This window comes from Rana temporaria, chromosome 2 (assembly GCF_905171775.1).
Source record: "Rana temporaria chromosome 2, aRanTem1.1, whole genome shotgun sequence".
Classification (NCBI taxonomy): Eukaryota; Metazoa; Chordata; class Amphibia; order Anura; family Ranidae; genus Rana; species Rana temporaria.
In genome coordinates, this window is record NC_053490.1 from 137,469,495 (window position 1) to 137,496,574 (window position 27,080).

The 27,080-nt window shown below is 45.5% G+C and overlaps 1 protein-coding gene across 5 annotated transcripts in view; it reads left to right on the forward strand.

The window, feature by feature from the left end:
- KMT2D (lysine methyltransferase 2D) overlaps window positions 1–27,080 on the forward strand; it is a 212,813-nt gene that overhangs the window by 155,504 nt on the left and 30,229 nt on the right. For all 5 annotated transcript variants that reach the window (XM_040341168.1, XM_040341169.1, XM_040341170.1 and 2 more), the window contains 8 exons: window positions 3,558–8,567; window positions 12,477–12,614; window positions 14,857–15,024; window positions 15,134–15,290; window positions 24,020–24,092; window positions 24,206–24,381; window positions 24,482–24,630; window positions 26,201–26,336. In XM_040341168.1, coding sequence (XP_040197102.1) covers window positions 3,558–8,567; window positions 12,477–12,614; window positions 14,857–15,024; window positions 15,134–15,290; window positions 24,020–24,092; window positions 24,206–24,381; window positions 24,482–24,630; window positions 26,201–26,336 — 6,007 coding nt within the window. The remainder of the gene's footprint in view (window positions 1–3,557; window positions 8,568–12,476; window positions 12,615–14,856; window positions 15,025–15,133; window positions 15,291–24,019; window positions 24,093–24,205; window positions 24,382–24,481; window positions 24,631–26,200; window positions 26,337–27,080) is intronic.

Here is a 27,080-nt window from a genome sequence, read left to right on the forward strand (position 1 = left end):
TGACTGCGACATTATGGCGGACACTTTTGACACTATTTAGGGATTGTTGTCATTTTTACAGCAATCGGTGCTATAAAAATGCACTGTTACTGTGAAAATGACACTGGCTCACTGGGGTTAACCTCTAGGGGGCGCTGTAAGGGTTGTGTGCCCTAGTGTGTGATTCTTACTGTAGGGGGGGGTGTGGCTGGGCGTGTGACATTAAAAGGGTTAAAAACCTCCTGTTTTGCAGCGCTTTAAAGTGGATGTAAACCCTCCATATATTTTAAAATGCTTAATTGAAATACCAAAAGTCAAACAACTCGCATCTAAAACGCTTGTTTTATGCCACTATATTAAGCATTTGCTTGCCTGCCATGATTAGCATGTCCAGATACTTTCAGGTTTCTTAGCAACATCTGATATTGCACATGTACCTGCCCACAAAACTTCATCCAATGGACTTTCTTAGGCGATGGCGAGCATCAAACATCTGAGGCTCCCTTATATGCTGCTTCGGTTTCCAGACACTGCTCACACTTTCGTTCCCAATATACCTCCCACTAGCACCATCATAATACTATGTAAAATTCCTTATGTATACGCCAGGCATCACTAAATGGTGGGCCGTGGTCTGGATTTGGACCGAGTTACTGTCCCATCTAGACCGCAGCGATTGTGCCACTTGGCAACCTGTTCTATCTTTGTCTTCACACAGACATGTGGTTTGGACTTGTGAATGAAGAACATTTTATAAATGGACCTTCCATAAATTTTAATTCCATATGCCTGGTATACGCCACTACAAATCTATCTGGACACATCGTTTTACATATGCAATAAAACACAGTAGTGGGAGTTTAGTAACTAATTCATGCTTTATATTAATTTATTAGTTTCTACATTTTAAGTACTCCTCTTAGTGGTCAAAAGTGAAATCGGTAATTTAAAAGTAATAAAAATAGTATGAAATGTAATACAAATGAACACATGTACTCAGTTACTCTTACTTAAAGCGGGGGTTCACCCTTAGAGGGCACTTTTTCCCCTTAGATTCCTGCTCGTTTTCTCTAGGGGAATCGGCTATTTGTTTTAAAATATGTGCAGTACTTACCCGTTTACGAGATGCATCCTCTCCGTCGCTTCCGGGTATGGGCTTCGGGAATGGGCGTTCCTTCTTGATTGACAGTCTTCCGAGAGGCTTCCGACGGTCGCATCCATCGCGTCACGATTTTCCGAAAGAAGCCGAACGTCGGTGCGCAGGCGCAGTATAGAGCCGCACCGACGTTCGGCTTCTTTCGGCTACGAGTGACGCGATGGATGCGACCGTCGGAAGCCTCTCGGAAGAATGTCAATCAAGAAGGAACGCCCGCTCCCGAAGACCCATACCCGGAAGCGACGGAAGAAGATGCAGCTCGAAAACGGGTAAGTACTGCTCATATTTTAATACAAATAGCCGATTCCCCTAGACCGAACGAGCAGGAATCTAAGGGGAGAAAAATAAAAATTTAACAAATGGGTGAACTCCCGCTTTAAGGACCAATGGTTGGTAATCGTGGTAATGGTAAGTAATGGGAGGTAGAATCTCGCGCCTAAAATAAAATAAATTAAATTAAATATTAAAGTGAATAACCTGAGCTGCAGTCCAAGTGACTGCAAAGAATTACAATGACGTGAATATGTGAAAAAGGAACGGATGCGCTAGGAATATTGAGCAATTGAATTAAATAAATAACCAATTAATCAAAAGATAATAATAATAATAATAAATACCCAGCAATACTATTCATAAGTGAAAAAATTAAAGTGAATGGTGAGATAATAGAAAAACATTTAAATAATAATTGTATAAACAGTGTTAATGTCCATCAAAGTGCAAGACTCCCTGCTAGGGGAGATAGTAGACAGTAATGTGCAATAAACAGTCCAAACAGTGAATGAGCTTGCAAGATGTATCCACTAGTTCTGTGCAGACTTCCACCTCCACCAGAAATAAAGGAAAATGATCACCGCAAACAAAGTGCTCATGGATGGCACCTTACCAGAAGATGTTGACCTCTTTAACTAAAAAGAGGTCGAGTAAGCATGGATTAAACCGTAACATCTAGGCTCCAAATGAATCGATGGCAGCAGATCCAGCATCACATAAAGCAAACCAAAAGAGAAATCACGTTTTATTAAAACACAATAAGACCGGCAACGCCAAATTGGCCCCTTACTTGAAAAGTGCCTTAACCCGGCACTGAGGCTGGTCTGCGTTGACTGATTGTGGAGAGATAGGTCCCACGCTCCAGGAAGCCAGCATCGGCGTGCGTTCCACCTCTCTGCAGGAGAGGACCAGCGTGACCGGAAGTCCGTCGGTATTTGCGTGACCAGTGCGCCTCGTCGTACGTTTCGTGATTGACGGCGATTTCTCTTTTGGTTTGCTTTATGTGATGCTGGATCTGCCGCCATCGATTCATTTGGAGCCTAGATGTTACGGTTTAATCCATGCTTACTCGACCTCTTTTTATTTAGAGGTGAACATCTTCTGGTAAGGTGCCATCCATGAGCACTTTGTTTGCGGTGATTTTTTTCCTTTATTTCTGGTGGAGGTGGAAGTCTGCACAGAACTAGTGGATACATCTTGCAAGCTCATTCACTGTTGTTTGGACTGTTTATTGCACATTACTGTCTACTATCTCCCCTAGCAGGCAGTCTTGCACTTTGATGGACATTAACACTGTTTATACAATTATTATTTAAATGTTTTTCTATTATCTCACCATTCACTTTTAATTTTTTCACTTATGAATAGTATTGCTGGGTATTTATTATTATTATTATTATTATTATTATTATCTTTTGATAAATTGGTTATTTATTTAATTCAATTTCTCAATATTCCTAGCGCATCCGTTCCTTTTTCACAATGGTAAGTAATGACCAGAGGCAACTATGTGAATACAGCTTAAAAAAAACGTGTTTTGGAGGCCGGCCGAAAGGAATTTCTGATTGGTCACAACGTCCTTGGCTATCTGACAGTTCCACTGACGGCTCACAGGAGTTCCCTGCTTTTCGTATGCCTGCAATTGCTTTCCCAGCGGCTTTGATCGCGACAAGATCATATCTTGTTGGCTGTGGACACGCTCATGCTGTTTACATGCCTATCATTTAGAGATGTTTGCGAGTGCATATTCAATAAAACCATGTTGCATTAGCAGCTGCCTCTTTCCCCTGCCTTTTGCCTCTTTTATAAAATAGCCTAAAATTTGGATTAAAAAAAATGTAAAGGAGAAGTTCACCTTTTGAAAAAAAATAAACACATTCATTATGGGAGGTTTCTCTGGTTTTATTATATCCTCTCTAGTGTTCATGGATCATATTTATTCCAGAGTTTGTTGCTTAGGATCTCTAATATGAAACAACTGAAAATGTTTGAATACAATTATTTATGTACCCCTTTCATTCGTTGTGTTCCCCTGACCTAACATGAAGTTGTACATCCTACATACTAGAGGAGTTTTAAATTCTATATTTTTTTTGTAGGATATTGATTGTTTTTTGTTAACTGTTTTTTTTTTTCCCCTTCTAAATAGGTGCGTAAACAGCAGAAGGAACATACAAATTTAATGACCGAATACCGGAATAAGCAGCAGCAACAACAACAGAGCTGTGGTGTAGTTCCCAGTAGTCCCAACCAGAACTCTCGGGTTTTAACAAAGGCTCCAAGTCAAATGATTGCTGGACATAGTATGCAGCAAGCATCTGCCATGTCACACAACCAACTTGTTGGACAAGCTGGAGGTCTGCGTGGTCTGCAGACAAATTTAGCCATGCAAACACAGCATGGAACTTCTTATGTGAAGTCTGTATCTCAACATCAAGCTCAAGGAAATAACCCAGCTCTTCCTGGAACCTCCAGTGGTTTCTACTCAACTGCTCCAAATCTGCAAGGTCTCACCTCTGAGCAAAGGATGATCCAAGAGCGTCAGCTTCAACAGCAAAGACTACAATTAGCCCAGAAGCAGCAGCAACACCAAAATTTCCCACTGTCTCCTCAGAATAATTTGTCTCAAGCAATGTTGGCCAAGCAGCATGGACTGATGAGCAATTCACATGGGCTGGTGGTACAGCAAACAGCTTCTCAAACTTCGCAGACCCTTATAGGTCATCCTCGGGCATCTGCTTTACAACATCACACAGCTCAACAGAGGCAGATGTTGATTGCGCAACAACGGGTTTTGGGATCTTCACCAATGGCTCAGCAACAAAATATTGTAGGGCCTCGTCTTGTTTTGTCACAACCTCAACAGAACTTGGTTGGAGTATCTCCTCATATGCAGCAGCAAACAGTGCTAAGTCAAGGAGGCAATACATTATCACAACTTCCAAGTACAGGACAGATGCAGCCCACAAACCAAAACCTACCAGGTCATCAACAAAGTGTTCACACTCAGCAAATTATGAATTCTAAGGATATATCTATGACTGATGCCTCACTGCTTCAAGAAGGTACACTTGAAACTCAAGGACAGCAACATCAGCAAACTTCAAGCACAGGAATTCCAGATCCTAATGAGTCACAGTCTGAACAGTTGAGCCAGAATTCTTTGGGATCCCTGAGCCAAGAAACCGATTTGCAGCCTTTGAAGTTATGCGATGGGCAGCAGATAAACCAGTCTTCTGAACAGGAGCAGAGACTATTCAATTCACCAAGCCCATTGCAGCAGTCTGTAAGGCAACAGAACCTTCTTCTTTCTCCTCAACAACAAAGCCTTGGGACTCAACTACCAAATCCTCCTCAGCAAGCTCTCAGTCAGGAGAACACACACATGGCTTCTGTGACATCACAACAAACAAGTGTAATTCAGATGCAGAACACACTGGGACAAAATCCTGTACAAGGACCGGGAAATGAACAGGCCAAACCCAATGTTGGACAACTCCTCTCACAACCCTTAGGTCAGCAAAGACCAAATCTAAGTGGGCAACAGGCTCCTTATGCTGCTAACCTGATGACTTTGCAGAACACCCAGCTCATGGCACAAATAAGGGCTCAGCTGCAGAGTATTATTGCAAAAAATCCCCAGCTGAGACACTTGACACCTCAACAATTGCACCAGTTGCAGACCATTTTGATTCAGCGACACCAACAGGCCCAGGCTCAAGCTCTTAGACAAGCTGCACAACAAGATAATGTGCAGTCTGTGGCATCACATGCTGGATTGTCAAATGGCACCCCTGGTAGTCAGACTCCGTCTAGAGGTGTTTTCTCTGGTCAACAAGTTGGAACGGTTGGGTCTGAACAATTAAATTATACGGAGGATAGCGCTTCTGTAACTGTACAGAAAATGGCACCAGAAAACACTGCTGAAATGCCACAGGCAAATGAACTTGATCGGAGCTCCTTGTTAAAATCTCCAGGTGTCGTAAGACATGTTGGTCAGAACCAAGAATCTTCTGCTGCTGTCCAACATGCTCAGACAGCAAGCTTACGTCACCTGAACCAGCAACCGCCACCTCAATATAGAATGCCACAGCAAGTATCCTCCAATCAGCAACAGATACCACAATATCAAATGCAACAGCAAGTACAACAACATTCACTTCAACAACAGAATCCAGCTCAGCTGCAGCAGACACAGCAGGTTCAGACACTTCAGCAAATACAAGCACAGCCTCAGTCAACGCAAATGCAGCAACACCAAATACAGCACGCTCAACAAATCCAACATAAGTTGCAACAAGTGCAGCAATCCCAACAATTCAAGCAGCAACAATTGCAGCAACTTCAGCAAACACAGCTAGTGCAACATCAGATTTCACAAGCTCCACCACAGCGTCCACAAGTGCAATTGCAACATTTGCAACAAACTCATCAAAACCAGATTACACAAATGCAACAGACTCAGCAGCAAGTACAGCATCAGGTGCAAGCACAACCACTGCAGCAAATTCAGTCACCACAGCAAGCACTGCAGCTGCAACAAGCTCAGCAGCAGCAGCTTCAGCAGTTAAAGCAAACCCAACAACAGCTTCAACAGTTTCAACAAAGTCATCAGCAGACTCAGCCATCTATACAAACACAGCAGCAAATTCAGCCATCGCAGCAGGCACAACAAATCCAACCCGTGTCACAACCTCAACAGATGATCCAGACACAGCAGCAGCCACAACAAACATCACAACAAATTCAACAGCAGATTCAGCAGCTACAGCATCAACTGCAGCAAATTCAGCAATTGCAAACACAACAACTTCAGCAGTTGCAGCAAGCGCAGCAAACACAACCATTGCAGCAGTCACAGCTTCAGCAGTTACAACAGGCACATCAGCAACTCCAGCAATTACAGCAACAACAACAGCAGCAACTTCAACAGTTGCAGCAAGTTCAACAGCAGCAGAAGCTCCAGCAATTGCAGCAGGCTCAACAACAGCTACAGCAACTCCAGCAATTGCAGCAAACTCAGCAGCAACCATTGCAACCCACACAGCAGCAGCAGCAGCTCCAGCAATTGCAACAGACTCAACAGCAGCAGCTTCAGCAGCAGCAAATTCAACAGTTACAGCAAAACCCACAACAATTACAACTGTTACAGCAACAACTCTTGCAACAAGCACAACAGCAGCAGCAAATACAACTTCAACAAAAACAGCAACAGGTACAGCTTGCTCAGCAAACACAGGTTTTAGATACACAGCAATTGCAGCAAATGCAGCAATTGCAGCAAACGCAACAGCATCATATGCAACAAATGATCCAAACACAGCAACAAATGTTGCAACAGTCACCCCTGCAGCAGGTTAAGCAACATATATTGCCCCATTTTCAGCAAACTACGTCTCCAGCTCAGCAACATTTGCAAGGGCAACAAAAACCCCAGTTGGATGCAACTACGCTGCAGAGTGAGGGACAGCAGGAATTGACTCAGTTGCCACACATACTTCAGCTTCCATTGTCACAGCAAACCGAAAACAAGCAGCAAGATGTACAGCATCCTCAACAGACCGATATTGCACAACAAACTGATAAGATGCTTGAATCCCAAAGCAAAGAACCAACCCAATCAGGGGAACAACATCTGGTGCAGCAACTGCCACAAAATGAAACGCAGCAGACTCCGCAATTACAGGGACAGCATCTGTCACTGTCATCTTACCCAGGGTTGTCACAACAGATTACTAGTCAGCAACAGCATTTGCAACATGTCCAACATGCACAGCAGCAAGCGCAACAGGCATCTCATTTGCAGCAGAGTTCACAGAGTCAAGCAGTGCCACAACTCCAGCAGCAGCCACAGACTCCATCGACTACAGTGTTGCCACAGTTTCAGCACCAGGTACCGCAACAGCAGCATGTTCAGCAGTCTCAACAGTTGCAGACTCAAAGCAAAAACACGCAGATACAACTGCAACAACTTCAGAATATAAAAGTACAACAGCAGCTTATTCAACAAGTAGGGACACAGAACCCACAACAGATTCAACAAATGGGACAAGCACAAAATCAAATGCAGCAGTTACAACTGAAACAGCAAGCCCATCATAAACAAGCTATGCAAATGCAATTACAGCTACAGCAGGCACAGCAACAGTTAAATCAGCAGCAGTCTCATGATGTAAAAGATCAGTTGCAGCAAAGTGTAGTTCAGGTGCCGCAGAGGCAACAAACGCAGCCACAACAGTCTTCTCAAGGTCAGCCCCACACTGCTCAACAGTTGAAACAAATGCAGCAACAGAAGTTACAGCAGTTTCAGCAAGTGCAACACATCCTGCAGCTAAAACAGCAGATGCTCAATCAACCACCCCAGAGACAGCTTCAATTACAGCAGCAGCTTCAAATGCATTTACAGCAGCTACGTCAGCAGCAAGCACAGTTACAACTTGAGGGCTTACAGGAGCCAAAGAAAGAGCCTCTTGATCATCCTGCTCCATGTTCAGGAACCGCAACCGCCTCACAGCCAGAGAGACAGAGCAGTTCCCCTGAGCAACTTATTCAAACTTCTCAGCCTAGCACTGACTTGCCTGAAGCAGCATCCAGCCAAAGCCAAAATTCTGAATCTCCACTCTCTAGTACACCAACTGCTGTTGAAAATGAAACCGCAGTTCAGGTCACTGATGCACCAGTTACTAAATCAACAGAGGTGACAGACTGTGACACTTCTACCAAGGAATACAAAGATACTGGCTCTCCCAATGAGGTCGTTGGCCAGTCAGGCCCTGATGACACTGAGGACATGGGGATAAAGACATCATCTCAGGAAGAAAGCATGGAAACAGAAGATCAGACCAAACAAGAAATTGTTACAAATCCTCCACAAGAAAACCGTGAAAGGACGCAGGCACCTAAGCCTCTTAAAGAAGAGTATGTGGAGGAAGGCATTTCTGGTAGTCAGGATTTAAAATGCGAAGCAAATGGTGACCCAGCATCTGTTGGAGTCAAAGGAGAGGCCGGGCATCTCTTACTGCAGAAACTGCTGCGTGCTAAGACTGTGCAGCTTGCTTCACAGCGCTCTGCAGAAGGCATTCATTCAGACATCAATGGACACATAGACAGCAAATTGGCAGTTTTGGAGCAGAAGTTGGCAGAACCTCGTAATAAAGACGTAAGTTTGCTTTTTGTCATTTTATTGATCATTCACTTAAGGTGTAGTTTTAAAAGTTCCTAGCGAATTCCTCTACACATAACAGATGTGCAAGCAGAAATGGTATATTTTCACAGATGTTGCATATCTCCTTTTAAAGTGGAGGTTCACCCGGAAATGAACATTTTTAAGATTAGATTCATGCTCATTTTGTCAAGGGTAATCGGATAGGTTTTTTTTAATCAAAGCCGTACTTACCGTTTTAGAGATACATCTTCTCTGCCGCTTCCGGGTATGGGCTGCGGGACTGGGCGTTCCTTCTTGATTGACAGGCTTCCGACGGTCGCATCTATCACGATTTTCCGAAAGTAGCCGAACGTCGGTGCGTAGGCGCCGTATAGAGCTGCACCGACTTTCGGTTGCTTTCGGCTACTCGTGACGTGATGGATGCGACCGTCGGAAGCCTGTCGGAAGCCTGTCAATCAAGAAGGAACGCCCAGTCCCAAAGACCATACCCGGAAGCGGCAGAGATCGCTCTCTAAAACGGTAAGTACTGCTTCGTTTTAAAAAAAAACTACCCGATTCCCCTTGACAAAATGAGCATGAATCTAATCTTAAATTTTTTTTTTTTAGGGTAAACTCCCGCTTTAAGCCAAGTTTTTTTTCTTTTTTCTGGAGTAGTTCTTCATAATACTTCTCTCTCTGTCTATATATAAAGTTTTATTCGGTTTTACAGAAACGGCATTAAAGCGGATGTGCCATGAAAAAAAATATTAAAAGCCAGCAGCTACAAATACTGCAGCTGCTGACTTTTAATATTAGGGCACTTACCTGTCCTGGAGTCCAGCTCCGTCCACTCATCACTCTGCTGCCCCCCCACCATACTCAGTGAAGGAACCAGGAAGTGGAGCACTCCGGCTTCACTACGGCGCATGCGTGAGTTGCGCTGCGCCGCTGATTGGCTCCCGCTGTGCTCTGGGAGCCGAGTGTTCCCAGAGCACAATGGGGGGAGGACGGGAGGTGACGTTCTGCCCGCAGTCTGCCCGAGACTGTGTGGCCGGAAGTGGGTGCAAATACCTGTCTTTAGACGGGTATCTGCACCCCCCTCCCCCCTGAAAGGTGTCAAATGTGACTCCGGAGGGGGGGGGGGGGGGGTTCCGATCAGCGTGAGTTCCACTTTAGGGTGGAGCTCCGCTTTAAGTCTGGAGGGTATGTAAACCCCATTCAATACACAAGTCCGTATTAGAAAATTGTAATATGCTGTATGCATTTACATAATGCAATAAGAAGGTTTAGTGAACATGTTCTGGTGTCTGTATTGTGTGTGTGTATATATAACAGTTACAGTGCATCTGGAAAGTGTTCACAGCACTTCACTTTTTTCACATTTTGTTATGTTGCAGCTTTATGCCAAAATGGATTAAATGCATTCTTTTTCTCAAATTGTCTACAAACAATACCCCATAATGACAACGTGAAAGAAGTTTGTTTTAAATCCTTTGCAAGTTTATTAAATAAAAAAAATGCCTTTGCTCAATACTTTGTTGAAGCACCTTTGGCAACAGTTACAGCTTTACGTCTTTTTGGGTATGATGCTACAAGCTTGGTACACCTATTTTTGGGCATTTTTTCCCATTCTTCTTTGCAGGACCTCTCAAGATCCATGAAATTGGATGGGGAGCGTCGGTGCACAGCCATTTTCAGATCTCTCCAGAGATGTTCAATCGGGTTCAAATCTGGGCTCTGGCTGGGCCACTCAATGACATAGCCACTCTTTTTTGTTGGCTTAGGGTTGTTGTGCTGTTGAAAGATGAACCTTCACCCCAGTCTGAGGTCAGAGCGCTCTGGAGCAGGTTTAATCAAGGATGTTCTGTGTACATTGCTGCATTCATTTTTCCCTTGATCCTGACAATACTGCCGTCACCACCATGCTTCACTGTAGTGATGGTATTGGCCTGGTGATGAGCAGTGCCTGGTTTCTCCAGACATGACGCTTGCCATTCAGACCAGAGTTCGACCTTTGTTTCATCAGACCAGATATTTTTGTTTCTCAGTGTCCTTCAAGTGCTTTTTTGGCTAACTTCAGGCGGGCTGTCATGTGCCTTTTACTGAGAAGTGGCTTCTGTCTGGCCATCGGGTTCTTGGTCACCTCCATGACTAAGGCCCTTCTCCCCCGATCGCTCAGTTTGGGTGGGCGGCCCGCTCTAGGAAGAGCCCCAAACTCCTTCCATTTACGGATGATGGAGGCCACTTTTGGACCTTCAATGCTGCAGAAATTTTTCTGTACCCCTCCCCAGCAGGGCCGGCCCTATGATGGGACCGGGTGGTACCATGGGTACCAGGCAGCACTTTTAGGGGGGCAGCATACTGATGCCCGCCAGCCCATTCCGCCAGCTCCGCTACCCAAATAAAATTGATGTTCTTTTTTTTTTCCCCCACAAATGGAGCTTTCTTTTGGTGATATTTGATCACCTCTGCGGTTTTTATTTTTTGTGCTATAAATATATATATTTTTAAACTTTTTGCTATAATAAATATCCCCAAAATGTTGAAAAATAAACTATTTTCTTCGGTTTAGGCCAATATGTATTTTACATATTTTTGGTACCAAAAAAAAACAACACAATTAGCGTACATTGATTAGTTTGCGCAAAAGACATTGTGGCCGCCGGCAATTCACAGGTCCCTTTATACTCCTGGATACATGTATAGAGCCCATGGCAGGTCCTTTTATATGCCTATATGCATGTATAGAGCCATGACAGGTCCTCTTTATACATCTATAGAGCCATGACAGGCCCTCGTTATACTCCTTTATACATGTATAGAGCCATGGCAGGTCCTCTTTATATTCCTTTACATGTGAAGAGTCTCGACAGGTCCTCTATATACATGTATAGAGCCATGACAGGTCCTCTTTATACTTCTTTATACATGTATAGAGCCATGACAGGTTCTCTTTATACATCTATAGAGCCATGACAGGCCCTCGTTATACTCCTTTATACATGTATAGAGCCATGTCAAGTACTCTTTATAGTCCTATATACATTTATAGAGCCATGACATGTCCTCTTGATATTCCTTTACATGTAAAGAGTAATGACAGGTCCTCTATATACATGTATAAAGCCATGACAGGTCTTCTTTATACTCCTTTATACATGTATAGAGCCATGACGGGTCCCCTTTCGTTATCATGATATAAAATAATGAATGTGGGGGCCTTTTGGTTGGCGTGATTTTTTTTCTGGGGGGGGGGGGGGCAGCATTTAATTCTTGGTCCCAGGCAGCACAATGTCTTGGGCCGGCACTGCTCCCCAGATGCAATTCTGTCTGGGAGGTCTACAATTACTTGGACTCCGTGGCTTGGTTTGTGCTCTGACATGCACTTGTAATTGTGGGACCTTATATAGACAGGTGTGTGCCTTTCCAAATCATGTCCAGTCAACTGAATTTACCACAGATGGACTCCAAGTTGTAGAAACATCTCAAGGATCAGTTTTTAGTGTCGTGGCAAAGGCTGTGAATACTTATGTACATGTGATTTTTTTTATTTTATTTATAAATTTGCAAAGTTTTTAAATGAACTACTTTTACGTTGTCATTAGGGGGTATTTGTAGAGTTTTGAGGAAAAAAAAAAATTTAATCTTCTTTTGGAATAAGGCTGTAACATAAAATGTGGAAAAAGTGAAGTACTGTGATTACTTTCCCGATGCACTGTAATTGTATAGGCCATAGGCAAGTTCATTGGTAATGACATTACATCAGGCGGGCAAGCTGCACAGAAAGTAGGCAACCTAGAAGGAACAAGGACACGAAAGAAAACCATAGACCAGGTAGTTGGTGATGGGGAGGAGGGGGAAGATGGAAGCAGTTTTAGGTGCATAGAGATGATGTGAATGTTTTAGTTTTTTCATTTTTTTAAGGACCCTTGTGCAAAAAAAGCTGTACCAAAGCCAAAAAGGACTCAGAAGACTAATGAAAAAGTACCAAATTCTCGTAAAAAGATAAGGAGAGAGGACAGCTTAAAATCTCCAGATGCTATCGTGAAGCAGCTGAAACAGGTAAATGTGATATTGTCTTAGTCGGACATGATCCATTGTATATGAACATTCATACTTCACACTCTGAGGCGACCAGCAGATAGCTCGATTGCTATTCTCGTATTGTGTACAGTACAAGGTGGGAATCCCTATCGCATAAAAAATTTCAATTTAAACGTATGATCCTTTTCAGTGTGGAGCTGTCAATTTCTTTCTCATTCATTGAATCGTGCAGAAAGTCTTTTACCTACAGGTTATACTGCCATCTACCGAAGGATTGGAGATTTGCAAACTGTAGACCAGCCTTGAATAACCCCCCCCCCCCCCTCTACCAGCATGCCTGTTTGTTGCTGGTGTCCTATGAAAACACATGTTGCTTTAGCTCTGCTGTGTGAAATACTAACATCTTTTTCTTTAGGCCCCTTTCACGCTGGGGCGGTGGGTGCATCGGTGGTAAAGAGCCGCTATTTCTGTTCCGTTCATGGACGGACACAGTAGCAATTGACCTTGGGGTATTATCCTCCTTTCTAGGAGATTGACTAGGCAGAAAAAACAGCATGTTAAGTGTTAAACACTCCACACAATATAGTACCTCCCAGGGGGCGGTTCCCCTGGGTACATCCCCCCCCCCCCCATTCTCTGCTTTGCAGCCTCAGTTTTTTTCTGCCTAGCAAAGGAGATGACATGGCTCCTCTGGGCCCATGTGCTCTGGGGATTTTTCTTTTGTTTTCCTGCATTTTTGGATCCTGAGATCTACAATCAACTGGTTTTCCTTTTATCTTGCACAGGTGCTTTAAATCAGAGTCAATGGCTTGGTATTTTGCACAGCCATTTTATCGAAGAGAACTTCCCAAAACATGGCCTGTTGGCGATACTTGACAGGGTAGAGAACCACTGCTCTACAGGTCTGAGACTGTGGGGCAACCCAGTCCTTGAAACCCCCCCCCCCTTATTGGAGAGGGTTTAGTACAGACAAGTGGACAAAGCAAACAGCTCATCCCTGGGGTTGCTTGATCCAATCAAGCTCCCCCTGGTCCTCAGAATTGCAGGCAGCATGGTCCATTGCATCTGATTCCTGCAAAACAAACTAAGCTATTGTCAGCGCTACAGAAAAGTGACCCATCAGATACAATAGTCAACGCAAAGGCTCAGGGCAGGCTTATATTCAGTCTTGTCAATGTAGATGTGTATATGTGTAGCCACCACTGATGGCCTCAATGTCACACACTGAATCGGTCTTGCTGCCTTCTTTCAAGTCAGGGAAAGCCAGTACTCAAATACAAGCATAGGAAGAAAGCCCACTAGCTTGGTGCATTATCATAAGACTCTTTAATAGATAAATTAAATCCCATTATACTTGCAAAGAAACACAGGGAATGTAACACTTTCCTCTACATTGCTGCTAAATCCAATATTTTCCATTGTAGTCATCAGGAATGACTGCCTGCCGTCTTGTTTTGGAGCGTCGTATAAGGGCCAACATTGGACTGGTCATTTCAGTGATGGCCTGGAAGTGACCTTTGGGTTTTTGCATAGGGTGTGTCCAAAAGACTCTGTTCTGGCAAAAGTTAGTACTTTCCAGGTCCAGACCTGCTGGCCTTTCCTCAGCGCATTCCTGTTTCTGAAGACTACATGGGTCTCTGAACACCTCTCACATTCTTCCTATATTGGGTTTTACTATTGAAGACGATATCGCTGTGGCTGAGTGCTGTCATCCACAAGGAAACGGCCATTGAAACTGTTACAGGGTTACAGTTACTCTTTATTACTGGATATGCTGAACCCCCTTAATTCATGTCCATTCAGTGAGTACCCCACAGGGGATTACCCTTGCTTAGTAATGCAGGTTTACTGTGAGTCCATCGCAGGCCCAGAGCAAAATTAAAGTTTCTCTTTCAAGTTATTTGTTGCTCCCTTGCATTTATTTTATTTTACTTTTTTTTTTTTATACCACTTTTATTCCTTTTACAAGGAATGTAAACATCCCTTGTAATAGAAATAAGGATGACGGGTCCTCTTAAAAGATCTTGGGTCAAAAATACCCCAAATCTCTACTTTACCTTTTAAAAAGCAAAAGATAGTTTGTGGTAGTTTGTATTGTCATTCGGAAGCAAAATAAAGCTTTCAGATTAAGAGATGATGATCTGCAAGCCATTAAAAAATGCCTTCTCTGATAGGAATTTCTTTAACTTGAATGTTGCTTTACTGGAAAATTACACCATTAAAAGATCTAAGAACTAAACTAAAACATTTTGTTTTGCAGGAGCTGTCTCTATTGCCACTGGTGGAACCTTCAATCACAGCAAACTTCAGCCTGTTTGCACCATTTGGGAGCAGTAGTCCAGTTGATGGCAAAAGTCCACTGAAAGGCACTTTTGGTAGTGGAGCTCTGGATAGTATTCCAGACTACTACACTCAATTGCTTAGCAAGGTACCTTTTGATTATGCCTAGGGAGACATCTCCTGAATTGACAGAATCGTTATTCTAGATTTTAGTAAATAGTTATTACATTATTACTTTTTTTTTTTTCCCTCTTAAGAATAACCTCAGCAATCCCCCTACACCACCTTCATCACTGCCCCCAACGCCACCTCCATCTGTGCAGCAGAAAATGGTGAATGGCGTAACAGCAGCTGAAGAACTAACGGAGACAAAGAAGGAACCTGAAAGCAGCGCAGAATCAGAGGTTAAAAAAGGTGTGATAATTTTTGGTGCCTGAGGCAGGCCATACGTTGATCAATTTTCTTTCCTTCAACCATGGGTTGAAGGAAAAATAATCGCTAATTTTCCCAATGAACACATTCAGTGTTGATGGAGGCATCCCTCTTGTGGAGCTATTGTGTTCTGATAGCCATCAGAATACAATGATCGCTGCTTATGGGTATAGCCGTCGGCAGTGATCATGAAAAATATCAAACAGGCTGGTTGTACTTCGATCAATGGATCGATTTCAACACAACCAGCATGCCCATACATTTCTCAAAGTTCGATCAGTCTATGGCCAACTTGTGTTGTATGTTAGACAGGGGGGTTTGAATATTGCTGACATAAGCACTTTACTTAGAATTGTTGAAAACTGCACATGAAAAATGTCGGCTCTCTGCAGCCTTTGAGTGAAATATGATGATCCAAGTGTATACTTCTGTTATAAGAAGTTGTGATGTTTTCAATACCTTAACTTTTTCAACATTTGAACAGGCAATCGTTTTACATCTTGATTCAAATAGTGCCTACTATTTGGTGATCTAGTGCCTACTAAAAGTGATATACGTGTTAATGTGAGTTGTCCGTTGAGTTTGACGCGTGTTAAAGGAAAGGAGCATTAAAAAGTCACCACAGATGCCCCCTAGAGATGCTTCAACTCCTTCCAAACTCCACATGGAGCTTCACATTTGAAGCGCAGCAACGCATTGTGTTGCAAGTGCTTCATGTTTTTATAATGTGACCAGCACTGTGTGCTGTGCATAGTATCAATTGCAGACAGCTTTCTTATGGATCTTAGAGTTAAAACGCACCTCAATCTCCTGCTTTTAATTCCAGTGTAAACGGGGCCTTAAAGTTTTGACATCTAGTGTCTGGTGTTTGATTAGCTATTGACGTATGATTTGAAATAAAGCAGGGCTCGACAAACCCCAGGCGCCAGGCCGGTAATTGAGGCCGCGGCTTTGCGGCCTTCTGCAGTCCTAGGGTTCCTTCTGGAAGCTGGCGCCCTCTTGTGGTGGCTGTTGGTATAACAAGACAACCAGCAATGCTAATTGAGCTTCCCTGGCAGTTTCCAACTACTTCCCTTTACTTAGACGTTAGATCCCCCCCCCATTATATATATTTTTTTATTCTAACACACTAGAGAATAAAATGGCGGTCGTTGCAATACATTGTCATACCGTATTTGCGCAGCAGTCTTACAAGTGCCCTTTTTTTTGGTGGAAAAAATATACTTTTTATTTAAAAAAATAAGACCGTAAAGTTAGCCCTATTTATTTTATATTGTGAAAGATAATGTTATGCCGAGTAAATTGATACCCAACATGTCACGCTTCAAAATTGCGTCCGCTTGTGGAATGGCCACAAACTTTCTACAGGTTGTTGCATTGTTTTGAGTTAGAGAAGATCTAGGGCTAGAATTATTGCTCTCGCTCTACCAATCGCAGCGATTTCTCTTCCGTTCATGGACGGACACAGCAGCATTTGGGCTTAGGGTATTTTAGGAGATCGTCAAGGCAGAAAAACAGCATGTTAAGTGTTAAAACACTCCACACAGTACAGTACCCCCCAGGGGGCGGATCCCCCGGGTACATCCCCTATTCTCAGTTCTGCAACCTCAGTTTTTTTCTGCCTAGCAAGGAGATGACCTGGCTTTTCTGGGCCCATGTGCTCTGGAGATTTTTTTTTTTTTGTGATTTTCTCGCTTTTCTTTTAGTTTTTCCTGCATTTTTGGATCCTGAGATCTACAATCAACTGCCGACTTGGTGACAGGCTGGATCCTCGATTCTTGTAGTCCCCCCATGTTCGGCCATCGAGCGTGTGCCGGCCTTTAGCTACGCGCTGGGCCGTCCACGACATGCCCTGTTGCTCCAGGGGTGGCCGGTGAGCTATACGCTTCACATATGACCGGGGGTCTGTGTCACAGTGTGCCAGGCCGACAGCCATGCCATAACTGTGTGGACGTTGGTTCTGTCCGGGATGCCTCCAGCCGGTGGTCACAGGGTAAGTAGCAGTCCCCTTGCCTTGGCATGGTGGTGCTGCTGGTGCATTCCTGGGGAGATCGATCGGGGGTCCGCCCTGCTTTCCTCTCTCCCTTCTTCTCCCTCTTTCCCCGCATTCTGGGTGGTCGGCCGTGAGGTGGGGGGTCCGCCTGCGGGGTTCCATTCTGTGGCTCGGGGCTGTGGCTGCTGTCGGGGGTGCTGTATTTATTTTATTGCTGCCGTGTGTTTGGGGGGGCCTGCCCGGGGGTCCCGGGTGTTTACTGTGTGTTTTAACTGTGTGTTTTCTGCACTTTTGTAGCCGCAATTTTGCCGGCGCCGGGCTTCTTTGTTAACGATCGGCGGCCACTTTCTTGTAGCCTGCTGTTTTTGCATGTTGGTGGCCATTTTGAATGGGGATTTTGCCTCCAGTGTCCAGAACGGCGCGAACGGCTCCAGCACACTTCATAAGGGACGGCAAAGCACGGACATCGCTCTGGGGCAGTAAGCGGCAGTACAGCCTGGTCGGGTGGTGAGTCCTCTGGGGGGACCTCTGTTCTCTGCTGCGGCTGGGAGGGTGGCCTGTGGATCTTGCCTTGCAGTCCAAGGGCGGCTATTGGGTGGGTCAGCATGGCGTCCGAACCGGATGCTTCTCCCCCAGACATGCCGGAGTTAACCCTTAGTGCCCCTGTTCCTGCGGCCTCTGTGGATGCTATGATGGCAGTCCTAGAGGTGTTTGTTGCCAGGATTGAAGCGGCGTGTGGCCAGAGGGGGGGGTAAAAAGCCCCCCCCTCCCCCCTCCTTCTTCTGGGGATGCATCTGATACGGAATCGGGCCCTGCTACTGCTTCCGGCCTTGGTTCCGTGGTGTCCGAGGATGCAGGCCTAGTCCACACGGACAGTGAGGATGACTCTGCATCAGGGTCAGCGCATGATGGGGCGCTTGTTGGAGCTCTTATCACTGCGGTGCAGGATACTCAGAAAATTGAGAATTCGGCGGAGACATCAGAGATGTCGGTCCCTATAGGGTTCCGCAAGCCGGCCCGCACTGCGAAAGTGTTTCCTTGTTTTCCTTATCTGGAAACTTTTTTGTACAAGAAATGGGATCGGCCGCAGAAAAAAAAATTCTGTCCCGAAATGCTTTGCGGTCTGTTACCCTTTTGAGGAGGACTTCCTAAAAAAGTGGACCTCTCCTCCGTCAGTGGACCCCAATGTGTCCAGGCTGAACAAGGCAACCACGTTGCCTGTGGAAGGGGCTCCCGCTTTTAAGGACCCCGCAGATAGGAGAGCTGAGGCTGTGGCCTGCTCCATGTTCACAGTGGTGGGGTCGGCGGTGAGACTGGTCTTGGCCGGGGCTCTGGTGTCAGACACTTACCGAACGAGCAAAGTTGCTGCTTCAGGAGTTGGAGGAGCATGATGCCACTGTGGACTGTTGGCTCTGGCCGACCAGTTGGTGCAGGGCTTAAAATTTGTCTGAGTCGGCCCTGGATACGCTTTCCCTTGCTCTCCAGGGCTTCGGCCTACGCGGTAGTGTTGCGCCGCCTTGTCTGGCGGAAGTGTTGGTCTGCGGACCAGTCTTCTAAAAAGGCCTGGGTGGACTTACCCTTCAAGGTTGAATGGCTTTTTGGGGCGTCTCTGGATGACATCATAAAAGATGCCACGGGAGGTAAGAGCACTCTGCTCCCACAGTCTGGTAAGAGTTAGGAGCCTCGCTGTAGGCAGGGGCCCTCCTTTACCGCCCCCAAGCGTTTTTTTCGTCCGGCAGGTAAACGTTCCCAGGGCGCTAAGGCGCCCGCTGAAGGGCAGAAGCGCCCCTGGTTCCGCAAGCCCAACAAGCCTACGGAAAAGCCAGCTTCCGCATGAAGGTCTTCCCCCGCCTGTCTCTCGGGAGGGGGGCCGACTTCGCGGCTCGGTGGAGGTCTCCTCTTTCTGACCGGTGGGTTTGCAAATTAGTTTCCCTCGGGGTACAAGATAGATTTTCTCTCTTGTCCGCCAAAGAGATTTTTTCCTTCCAGCTTCCTTTGGAACGTCGGGAGGCCCTGTTTGGGGCTGTTCAGGATCTGCTGGTCAGGGGGGTGATCGTGCCGGTCCCTTTACTGGAACGGTTTCAGGGGTTTTACTCCAATCTGTTTGTAGTCCCCAAGAAGGAAGGGGTTGTCCAGTCCTGGATCTCAAGGCCCTCAACTGTTTTGTCAAAGTGCAAAAGTTCAGGATGGAGTCGGTTCGCTCTGTAGTGGCGGCACTCCTTCAGGGGAATTTTCTGGCGTCCTTGGATATCAAGGACGCGTACCTGCATATCCCCATATGGGCAAAGCACCATAGATTTCTGCGCTTTGCGGTCGGGGAGGACCACTTTCAATTTGTGGCCCTCCCTTTTGGCCTGGCTTTGGCGCCAATGGTTTTCACCAAGGTGCTCGCTCTGATTTCTGGCCCTGCTGAGGCAGCGCGGGATCGCTATTGTAGGATACCTGGATGACCACCTCCTGAGAGCTTCTTCAAGCTCAGAGTTAGAGGTGGATGTGTCTATCACCTGCCAGACCCTCTGGGAATTCTGTTGGCTGATAAATGTCCAGAAGTCGGTGTTGGTTCCGCCTCAGCGTCTGGAATACCTGGGGTTGGTCCTGGATTCCTCGGAGGCAAGAGTTTTTCTTCCAACGGAGAAACTACAGACACTGCAATCGGCGGTGCAGCGGTTGGCGACCCAGAAGTGGTCGTCGCTTCGCTTTTGCATGCGGGTTCTGGGTCTGATGGTGGCCTCCTTCGAGGTGGTTCCATATGCTCAATTCCACTCAATGTTCAAGAGAAATTCTGTCGCGTTGGGACAAGCTCCCTTCGTCTCTGAATTACCAAGTCCGGGTGAGTCGCCTGGTCAGGTTCTCTCTAGTGTGGTGGCTGAAATCTCCGGTACTTCGGGCCAGGAAATCATTTCTGCCATACCACTGGACGGTGGTCACGACGGATGCCAGCCTCTCCGGCCCGGCTGGGGTGTTCAGTCAGCCCAGGGGCGCTGGATTTAGGAAGAGTCCCGTCTGCCAATCAATGTCCTGGAACTCCGGGCGATCAGGCTGTGCCTCTCCAAGTGGTCTCTGAAACTGCAGGGCCGCCCGGTCAGGATCCAGTCGAAAAACTCCACGGCTATGGCGTGTGTCGATCATCAAGGGGGCACACGGAGCTCGGCTGCAGCGGGGGAAGTCGCTCACATCTTCCGGTGGGCCGAAAAGTACGTTCCAGCTCTGTCGGCCGTGTACATTCCGGGGGTACAGAACTGGCAGGCGGACTACCCAAGGAGAATGGTCAGGTCAAGAGACCCGTGGGCGGATGCGTCAGACGCGTTGGTGGCGCCGTGGGGTCACTATCGCCTAATCTACGGCTTCCCTCCTCTGCGCAGCAGACGAGTAAGAAGCTTCAGAGTGGAAGCCGAGAGGATACCAACAATCCTGATCGCTCCGGATTGGCCTCGCCGTCCCTGGTACGCAGATCTCGTGCGTCTGGTGTCAGACATTCCTTGGCGCCTGCCTCAGCGAGAGGATCTTCTGTCGAGGGTCCTACCTTTCATCCTGCTTTACAGTCGCTGACTTTAACGGTGTGGCTATTGAGAGCCAGGTGCTGAGGGATCGAGGCCTGTCGGACTCGGTGATCTCTACCATGCTGCAGGCGCGGAAGTCTACTTCCTGGAAGATTTACCATCGTACGTGGAAGGCTGTGTGAGGAGATGAATTGGCACCCTCGTACATACGTGATGTCCCGGATTCTGATGTTCCTACAGCGTGGAGTGGAGCAGGCTCTTGCCTTAAGTACGATTAAGGTGCAGATTTCGGCCTTGGCTGTTTTCTCTCAGCGACCCTTGGCGGTGCACTCTCTGGTGCGTATGTTTGTGCAGGGGGTTCGACATGTGGCCCCTCCTGTGCCTCCTCCACTTCCTCCGTGGGACTTGAATTTAGTTCTCTCGGTGCTTCAAAAGTTTCCGTTTGAGGACATTAGGGATATCCCTTTATTGACTTTCCCAGAAGGTGTTTTTTTTTGGTGGCAATTGCATCGGTCAGACAGGTTTCTGAACTAGCAGACTTGTCTTGCAGGGCTCCTTACTTGGTCATACACAGGGCTAAGGTGGTGCGGCCGCAGCCGTCATTCCTTCCTAAGTTTGTTTCGGCCTTTCACATTAATGAGGACATTGTTCTTCCATCCTTATGTCCTCTGCCGGCGAACCCAAAGGAGGCCGCGTTGCATTCCTTGGACGTGGTTCGAGCCCTACGGGTGTACCTGTCTGCTACGGCTCCGTTTTGGAGGTCGGATTCACTGTTCGTGTCGGTGACTGGTCCTATGAAGGGTCTGGCGGTCTCGTCGGCTACCATTTCTAGGTGGATCAGACAGGTCGTGCTTCAGGCCTATGCCCTAAAGGGGCGGGCGCTCCCTTTCCTGGTTACGGCGCATTCGACCAGAGCGATTGGTGCCTCTTGGGCTTTCTGCCATCAAGCGTCTGTTTTATAGGTCTGGTCGTCAGTCCACACCTTGTCAAAGTTTTACAAGGTGGATGTGAGTGCATCTTCAGATGCCTCCTTTGGCCGCAAGGTTTTGCAGGCGGCTGTTTAAAGTTGATGTTCCTCCGTTGAGGAACTCTGGTTTGTTTGGGGTGAAGCTGGTTTTCTGTGTTTTTCCGCCCCTCGTTTTTTTGACACTGCTTGGGGACGTCCCTAAGGTCAAATGCTGCTGTGTCCATCCATGAACGGAAGAGAAAATAGGATTTTGTACTCATCGTAAAATCCATTTCTCTGAGTTCATGGACGGACACAGCACCCACCCCTCATTTGTTTGTACTGCTTGTTTACAAACTGAGGTTGCAGAACTGAGAATGGGGGATGTACCCGGGGGATCCGCCCCCTGGGAGGTACTGTACTGTGTGGAGTGTTTTAACACTTGGCATGCTGCTTTTCTGCCTAGTCAATCTCCTAAAAGGGAGGATAATACCCTAAGGTCAAATGCTGCTGTGTCCGTCCATGAACTCTGAGAAATTTATTTTATGGTGAGTACAAAATCCTATAACCTCACATGTGTGGTTTGAACACCGCTTTCATATGCGGGTGCTACTCACGTATGCGTTCACTTCTGCACACCAGTTCGGCTTGACGGGGTGCGTTCCTGGCTCCTAACTTTTTTAGCTGGCTCCTAGATTCCAAGCAAATTTGTCAAGCCCTGAAATAAAGTATTCCACGGTTAGTAAAATCTGCAAGTGGTTTTTCCTTTGCCTGGAAAATGTTGAAAATTCAATTAAATGTAAGTTTTAAAAAAAAAAAATCTGCAAGTGGTGTAGATTTTAAACGATTGCTAATTTTAGTACGGGAAGGAAGTCCTAAAAGTCACAAATCACAGCAAAACCCTGTAAGTAGGTGTATGACAGCCTCAGCCCCTGGGCCCCAACCAGGCCACGCCCCACTAACGCATTTTGACCTAAATCCCTGGAGCACAACCATGGGGAATTGCTAATTTTGTTGCGGACTTGCCAGCCAAGAAAATTCAACCCAAGAGCTAGATCAGGGTTTCTTAACTCCAGTCCTCAAGGTGCCCCAACAGGTCATGTTTTCAGGCTTTTCATTATTTTGCACAGGTGATTTGATCAGTTTCACTGCCTTAGTAATTAGAACAGCCATTTAATCTGAAGGAAATCCTGAAAACATGACCTGTTGGGGCGTCTTGAGGACTGGAGTTGAGAAACACTGAGCTAGATAGATGACTGATGGCAAAAAGACCCCCCCCCCCCCCAATAACCCCACAATTTGATTGCAGGGTTTAGAGGCAACAGTTGGCAAAGTTTTATAAGAAAAAAAGATTACACCTATTCAACCCGAATGAGAGCTGTTAAGAAAACCTTTTGCTGTCCATAAAGTTGTTTAGAGTAAGATTACAAGTTGTCATTAAAACATATAGGCAAAAACCAGGCCTTCTGCAACACTGTGCTGACGACTGATCTGGTTTGATGTTTTCATGTTTACTGCAAGCTTTTAGAATAGAGACTTCATAAAAACTGTGAAGCATGGTTGAAATGTTGTAGTTGGGGCTGCTTTGCTAGTTCATGGTCTAGACCGCTCAGTTTTCTAGTCGGCTATGAATCCTACATCGTATTGGTGTGCTTTATGAGAATGTAAGGCCATCTCTTCAAAAAGTTGAAGTTTAACCAGAAAACTGTCTTTCAGCACAATGAACCAAATCGTACAAGCAAAAACCACCAAAGAAAGGCTCAAAAAAATAATTGGAGGGTTATGGGTTGCCCTTGTCAAAGACCAGATTTGATTATTATTGGAACTTTGCAGGGGAAATTTGAAAGGGGCAGCTAATTCAAGAAAACTCACAAAACCCTTGCAAATTAAGGAATTTTGCAAGTGGTCAATCTCATTGTTTTTAGGTCATTGACTTGTGGTCACTTGTACAAAATGCCTACAAGGTGTCATTTCTGCTCAAGGGGCAATATCTGCTTTTGATGCCAAGGTTGTACCTTTTCCACATTACAGCTGTTGATATTTTTGTTAAAACAAAATTGCCTTTTCAATTATATCAATTATATCAAGTATATCACCTTTATCTGTAGATCTAACATTTTTTTTTTTTTTTTTTGTAAACTGCATGTTTAAATTTGTGGCGCATACATTGTCAGCACCCCATGAGCTTCTGGACATTTTTACTGGTGCTGAAGGCTAGCAATGCAAAGCTTGTAATCGTGAAAGTGCCCTCATGTTTCTTCCTTTCTTCCAGGTTCAGATGAGCGCAACTTGGACCTTTTGGCTGCCCTTCCCACTCCCCCACACAACCAGAGTGAAGATGTCAGGTGAAGAGACTGTTAGATCTAAAAGGATTTCTTGCATTCATTAGTGAATGGATAATGATATATAGAATCTTATGTAAGAATAGTATGTTCTAGTGTGCGGTTTGTTTCCTTAGGATGGAAAGTGATGAAGAAAGTGATTCTCCTGACAGCTTTGTGCCAGCTTCCTCCCCTGAAAGTATTCTTGGAGAGGACACCCAACGGTTCCCTTCATTGTGTGATGTGAAAGAGGAGGAGGAGGAACGAGCTTTATCTCCAGTGATACCACTTATTCCACGTTGTGCTATACCAGGTCAGTTCCTGAGCGGTTTGTTCTTTTGTTTTGTAATTGGCACACTTTTCAGTTCTTGTATATCTGTTCTGCTAATAATTCTAATGTCTTTGTAATGCAGTGTTTCCAGATGTGAAAGAGGCTTTATCTGCTCCACCAGAGTGCTCTGAAAAAATATTGTTGAATTCTGCTGGAGGAGCCATATCGTGGGATAAGGGCAAAGGTAGCGAGGTCTCGGTTATGCTGACAGTATCTGCAGCAGCGGCAAAGGTAGATGAACCTGGTCAAACAGATGTTACCTTACAAGTTTACCACTGTATAGTTTTAAGGAAATCTATGGCAATGTTTCTCACTTTTTTTTTTAGTCTTGGTACCCCTTAAAATTATGTACAATCTTGACATTCTAAAATATAAACAAATTATATCCACACATGTAAGACACCCAATGTAGAGTGGTTTTAAAGCCTAAACAATAAAAAAAAATTCTCATTGAATTTTTAAAAGCAGTAAGCACAGAACTCATGCACACAATCTATCTAGTTGCAGTGGGGCGATAAACGACAGACAATACGCCTTTACGTGAGTGCTTAGACACACCGTATTATGTTCAGGAACAGATATCTCTCTCTCTCCACTCCTTTCCCCTCTCTCTCTCCACTCCTTTCCCCTCTCTCCACTCCTTTGCTCTCTCTCCCTCTCCTTTGCCCTCTCTCTCTCTCTCTCTCTCTCTCTCTCTCTCTCTCTCTCTCTCTCTCTCTCTCTCTCTCTCTCTCTCTCTCTCTCTCTCTCTCCTCTTTTCTCTCTCTCTCTCTCTCTCTCTCTCTCTCTCTCTCTCCTCCTTTTCTCTCTCTCTCTCTCTCTCTCTCTCTCTCTCCTCCTTTTCTCTCTCTCCACTCTCTCTCTCTCTCTCTCTCTCTCTCTCTCCTCCTTTTCTCTCTCTCCACTCCTTTCCCCTCTCTCCACTCCTTTGCTCTCTCTCCCTCTCCTTTGCCCTCTCTCTCTCTCTCTCTCTCTCTCTCTCCCTCTCCCTCTCCCTCTCTCTCTCTCTCTCTCTCTCTCTCTCTCTCTCTCCTCCTTTCCTCTCTCTCTCTCTCTCTCTCTCTCTCTCTCTCTCTCTCTCTCTCTCTCTCTCTCTCTCCACTCCTTTCCCCCCCCCTCTCTCTCTCTCTCTCTCTCTCTCTCTCTCTCTCTCTCTCTCTCTCTCTCTCTCTCTCTCTCCACTCCTTTCCCCCCCTCTCTCTCTCTCTCTCTCTCTCTCTCTCTCTCTCTCTCTCTCTCTCTCTCTCTCCTTCCCCCCCTCTCTCCTTCCCCCCCTTTCTCTCTCTCTCCTTCCCCCCCTTTCTCTCTCTCTCTCTCTCTCTCTCTCTCTCTCTCTCTCCCCCACTCCGTGTCAGTGTGTGTGTGTGTGTGTGTGTGTCTCTCTCTCTCTCTCTCTCCCCCCTCCCCCCTATTTTAACTGATGACATCATTGGTTGGTAGGATGCAGTCTCCTTGCAGAGTTGCAGTGCACAGTTAACCCAAAGTAGCGTTCATACCAGGATGTGGCTGCGCCACCCCGGTTGAAAAACCCTGCTCTAGAATATTGTTGCAAATTTAGAATAAGGGATGTAGGTGGATGGGATGGAATCTTGTCATAATTGTCCTCATGTATTACATTAATGGCTATTTCTGAATCATAGCTTCTAGATTGATAGGCAAACGTATAAATCTATTTACCGGTTTGTTACATTTCCTGATTTAAATAAATGGCAAACAAATGTGACATTTACAATAAATATGTACTTGTGACTGTAACACTTAAATTTTATATTCAACAACTTTTGGTTTCTTCTGTCTTCAGAATTTGAATAGTGTTGTTGCAGCTGTTGCTGGTCTACTGAGTATTAAGTTACCAAATTCCTATGAGGTACTTTTCCCAGACAGTGGTCTGAAAACTAACGTAGAGGTGAAAAAGCCGGCAGATCCTTCCACAGAAGGTAAATTATTTTTATATGACCTTTTTAAACCCACAACAAAAAAAATGTCATCCTCTGGACTAAAGCCTGCGAAATAAGAAATAGAACAGGTTTCTGTTTTGCATTGTGTCCTCCTAACTTTAGGTTTTGATGTAAGGTTTATATTTTTACTGTATGCCCAGTAGTAAAATTAAATAAGAAATGATGGTGGTATATAAATGTTGTTGGCCTTCTTGATTAATGTTTTCTCTGGTTAAAGTTGGAGTGGCGTGACCCCTCCGGGGGTCTATGCGTGGAAGTGGGTTCAAATACCTGTATTATCTGCAACCTCTCCCCCCTGAAAGGTGCCAAATGTAACACCGGAGGGTGCTGACATCACGGGCACGCTGGACAGGTAAGTGTCCTTATTTTAAAAGTCAGCAGCTGCAGTATTTGTAGCTGCTGACTTTTAATTGATAAAACGGCGGACCTCTGCTTTAAAGAAGCACAGTGATGTATAGCAAAAAAATTCCTGGTCACAAAGGTCCAACAGTACCTGATATGAGGAAAGGTAAACGTACAACATTACTTTCTGACATGTTCTGCAGCACCATTTGTGAACTAAAGGATAAGTTAACCTTTTGTTACATGGTACACCCATATTCCGGGTGTAACATGTTATAAATGCACTGGCCCTGCACCCTCCCCAATGTCCCTATTTTGACGGCAAGCAGGGGCCTGCCCACCCAACCATATCATCCAGTGTTCTGTGAATTGGAAAACTAC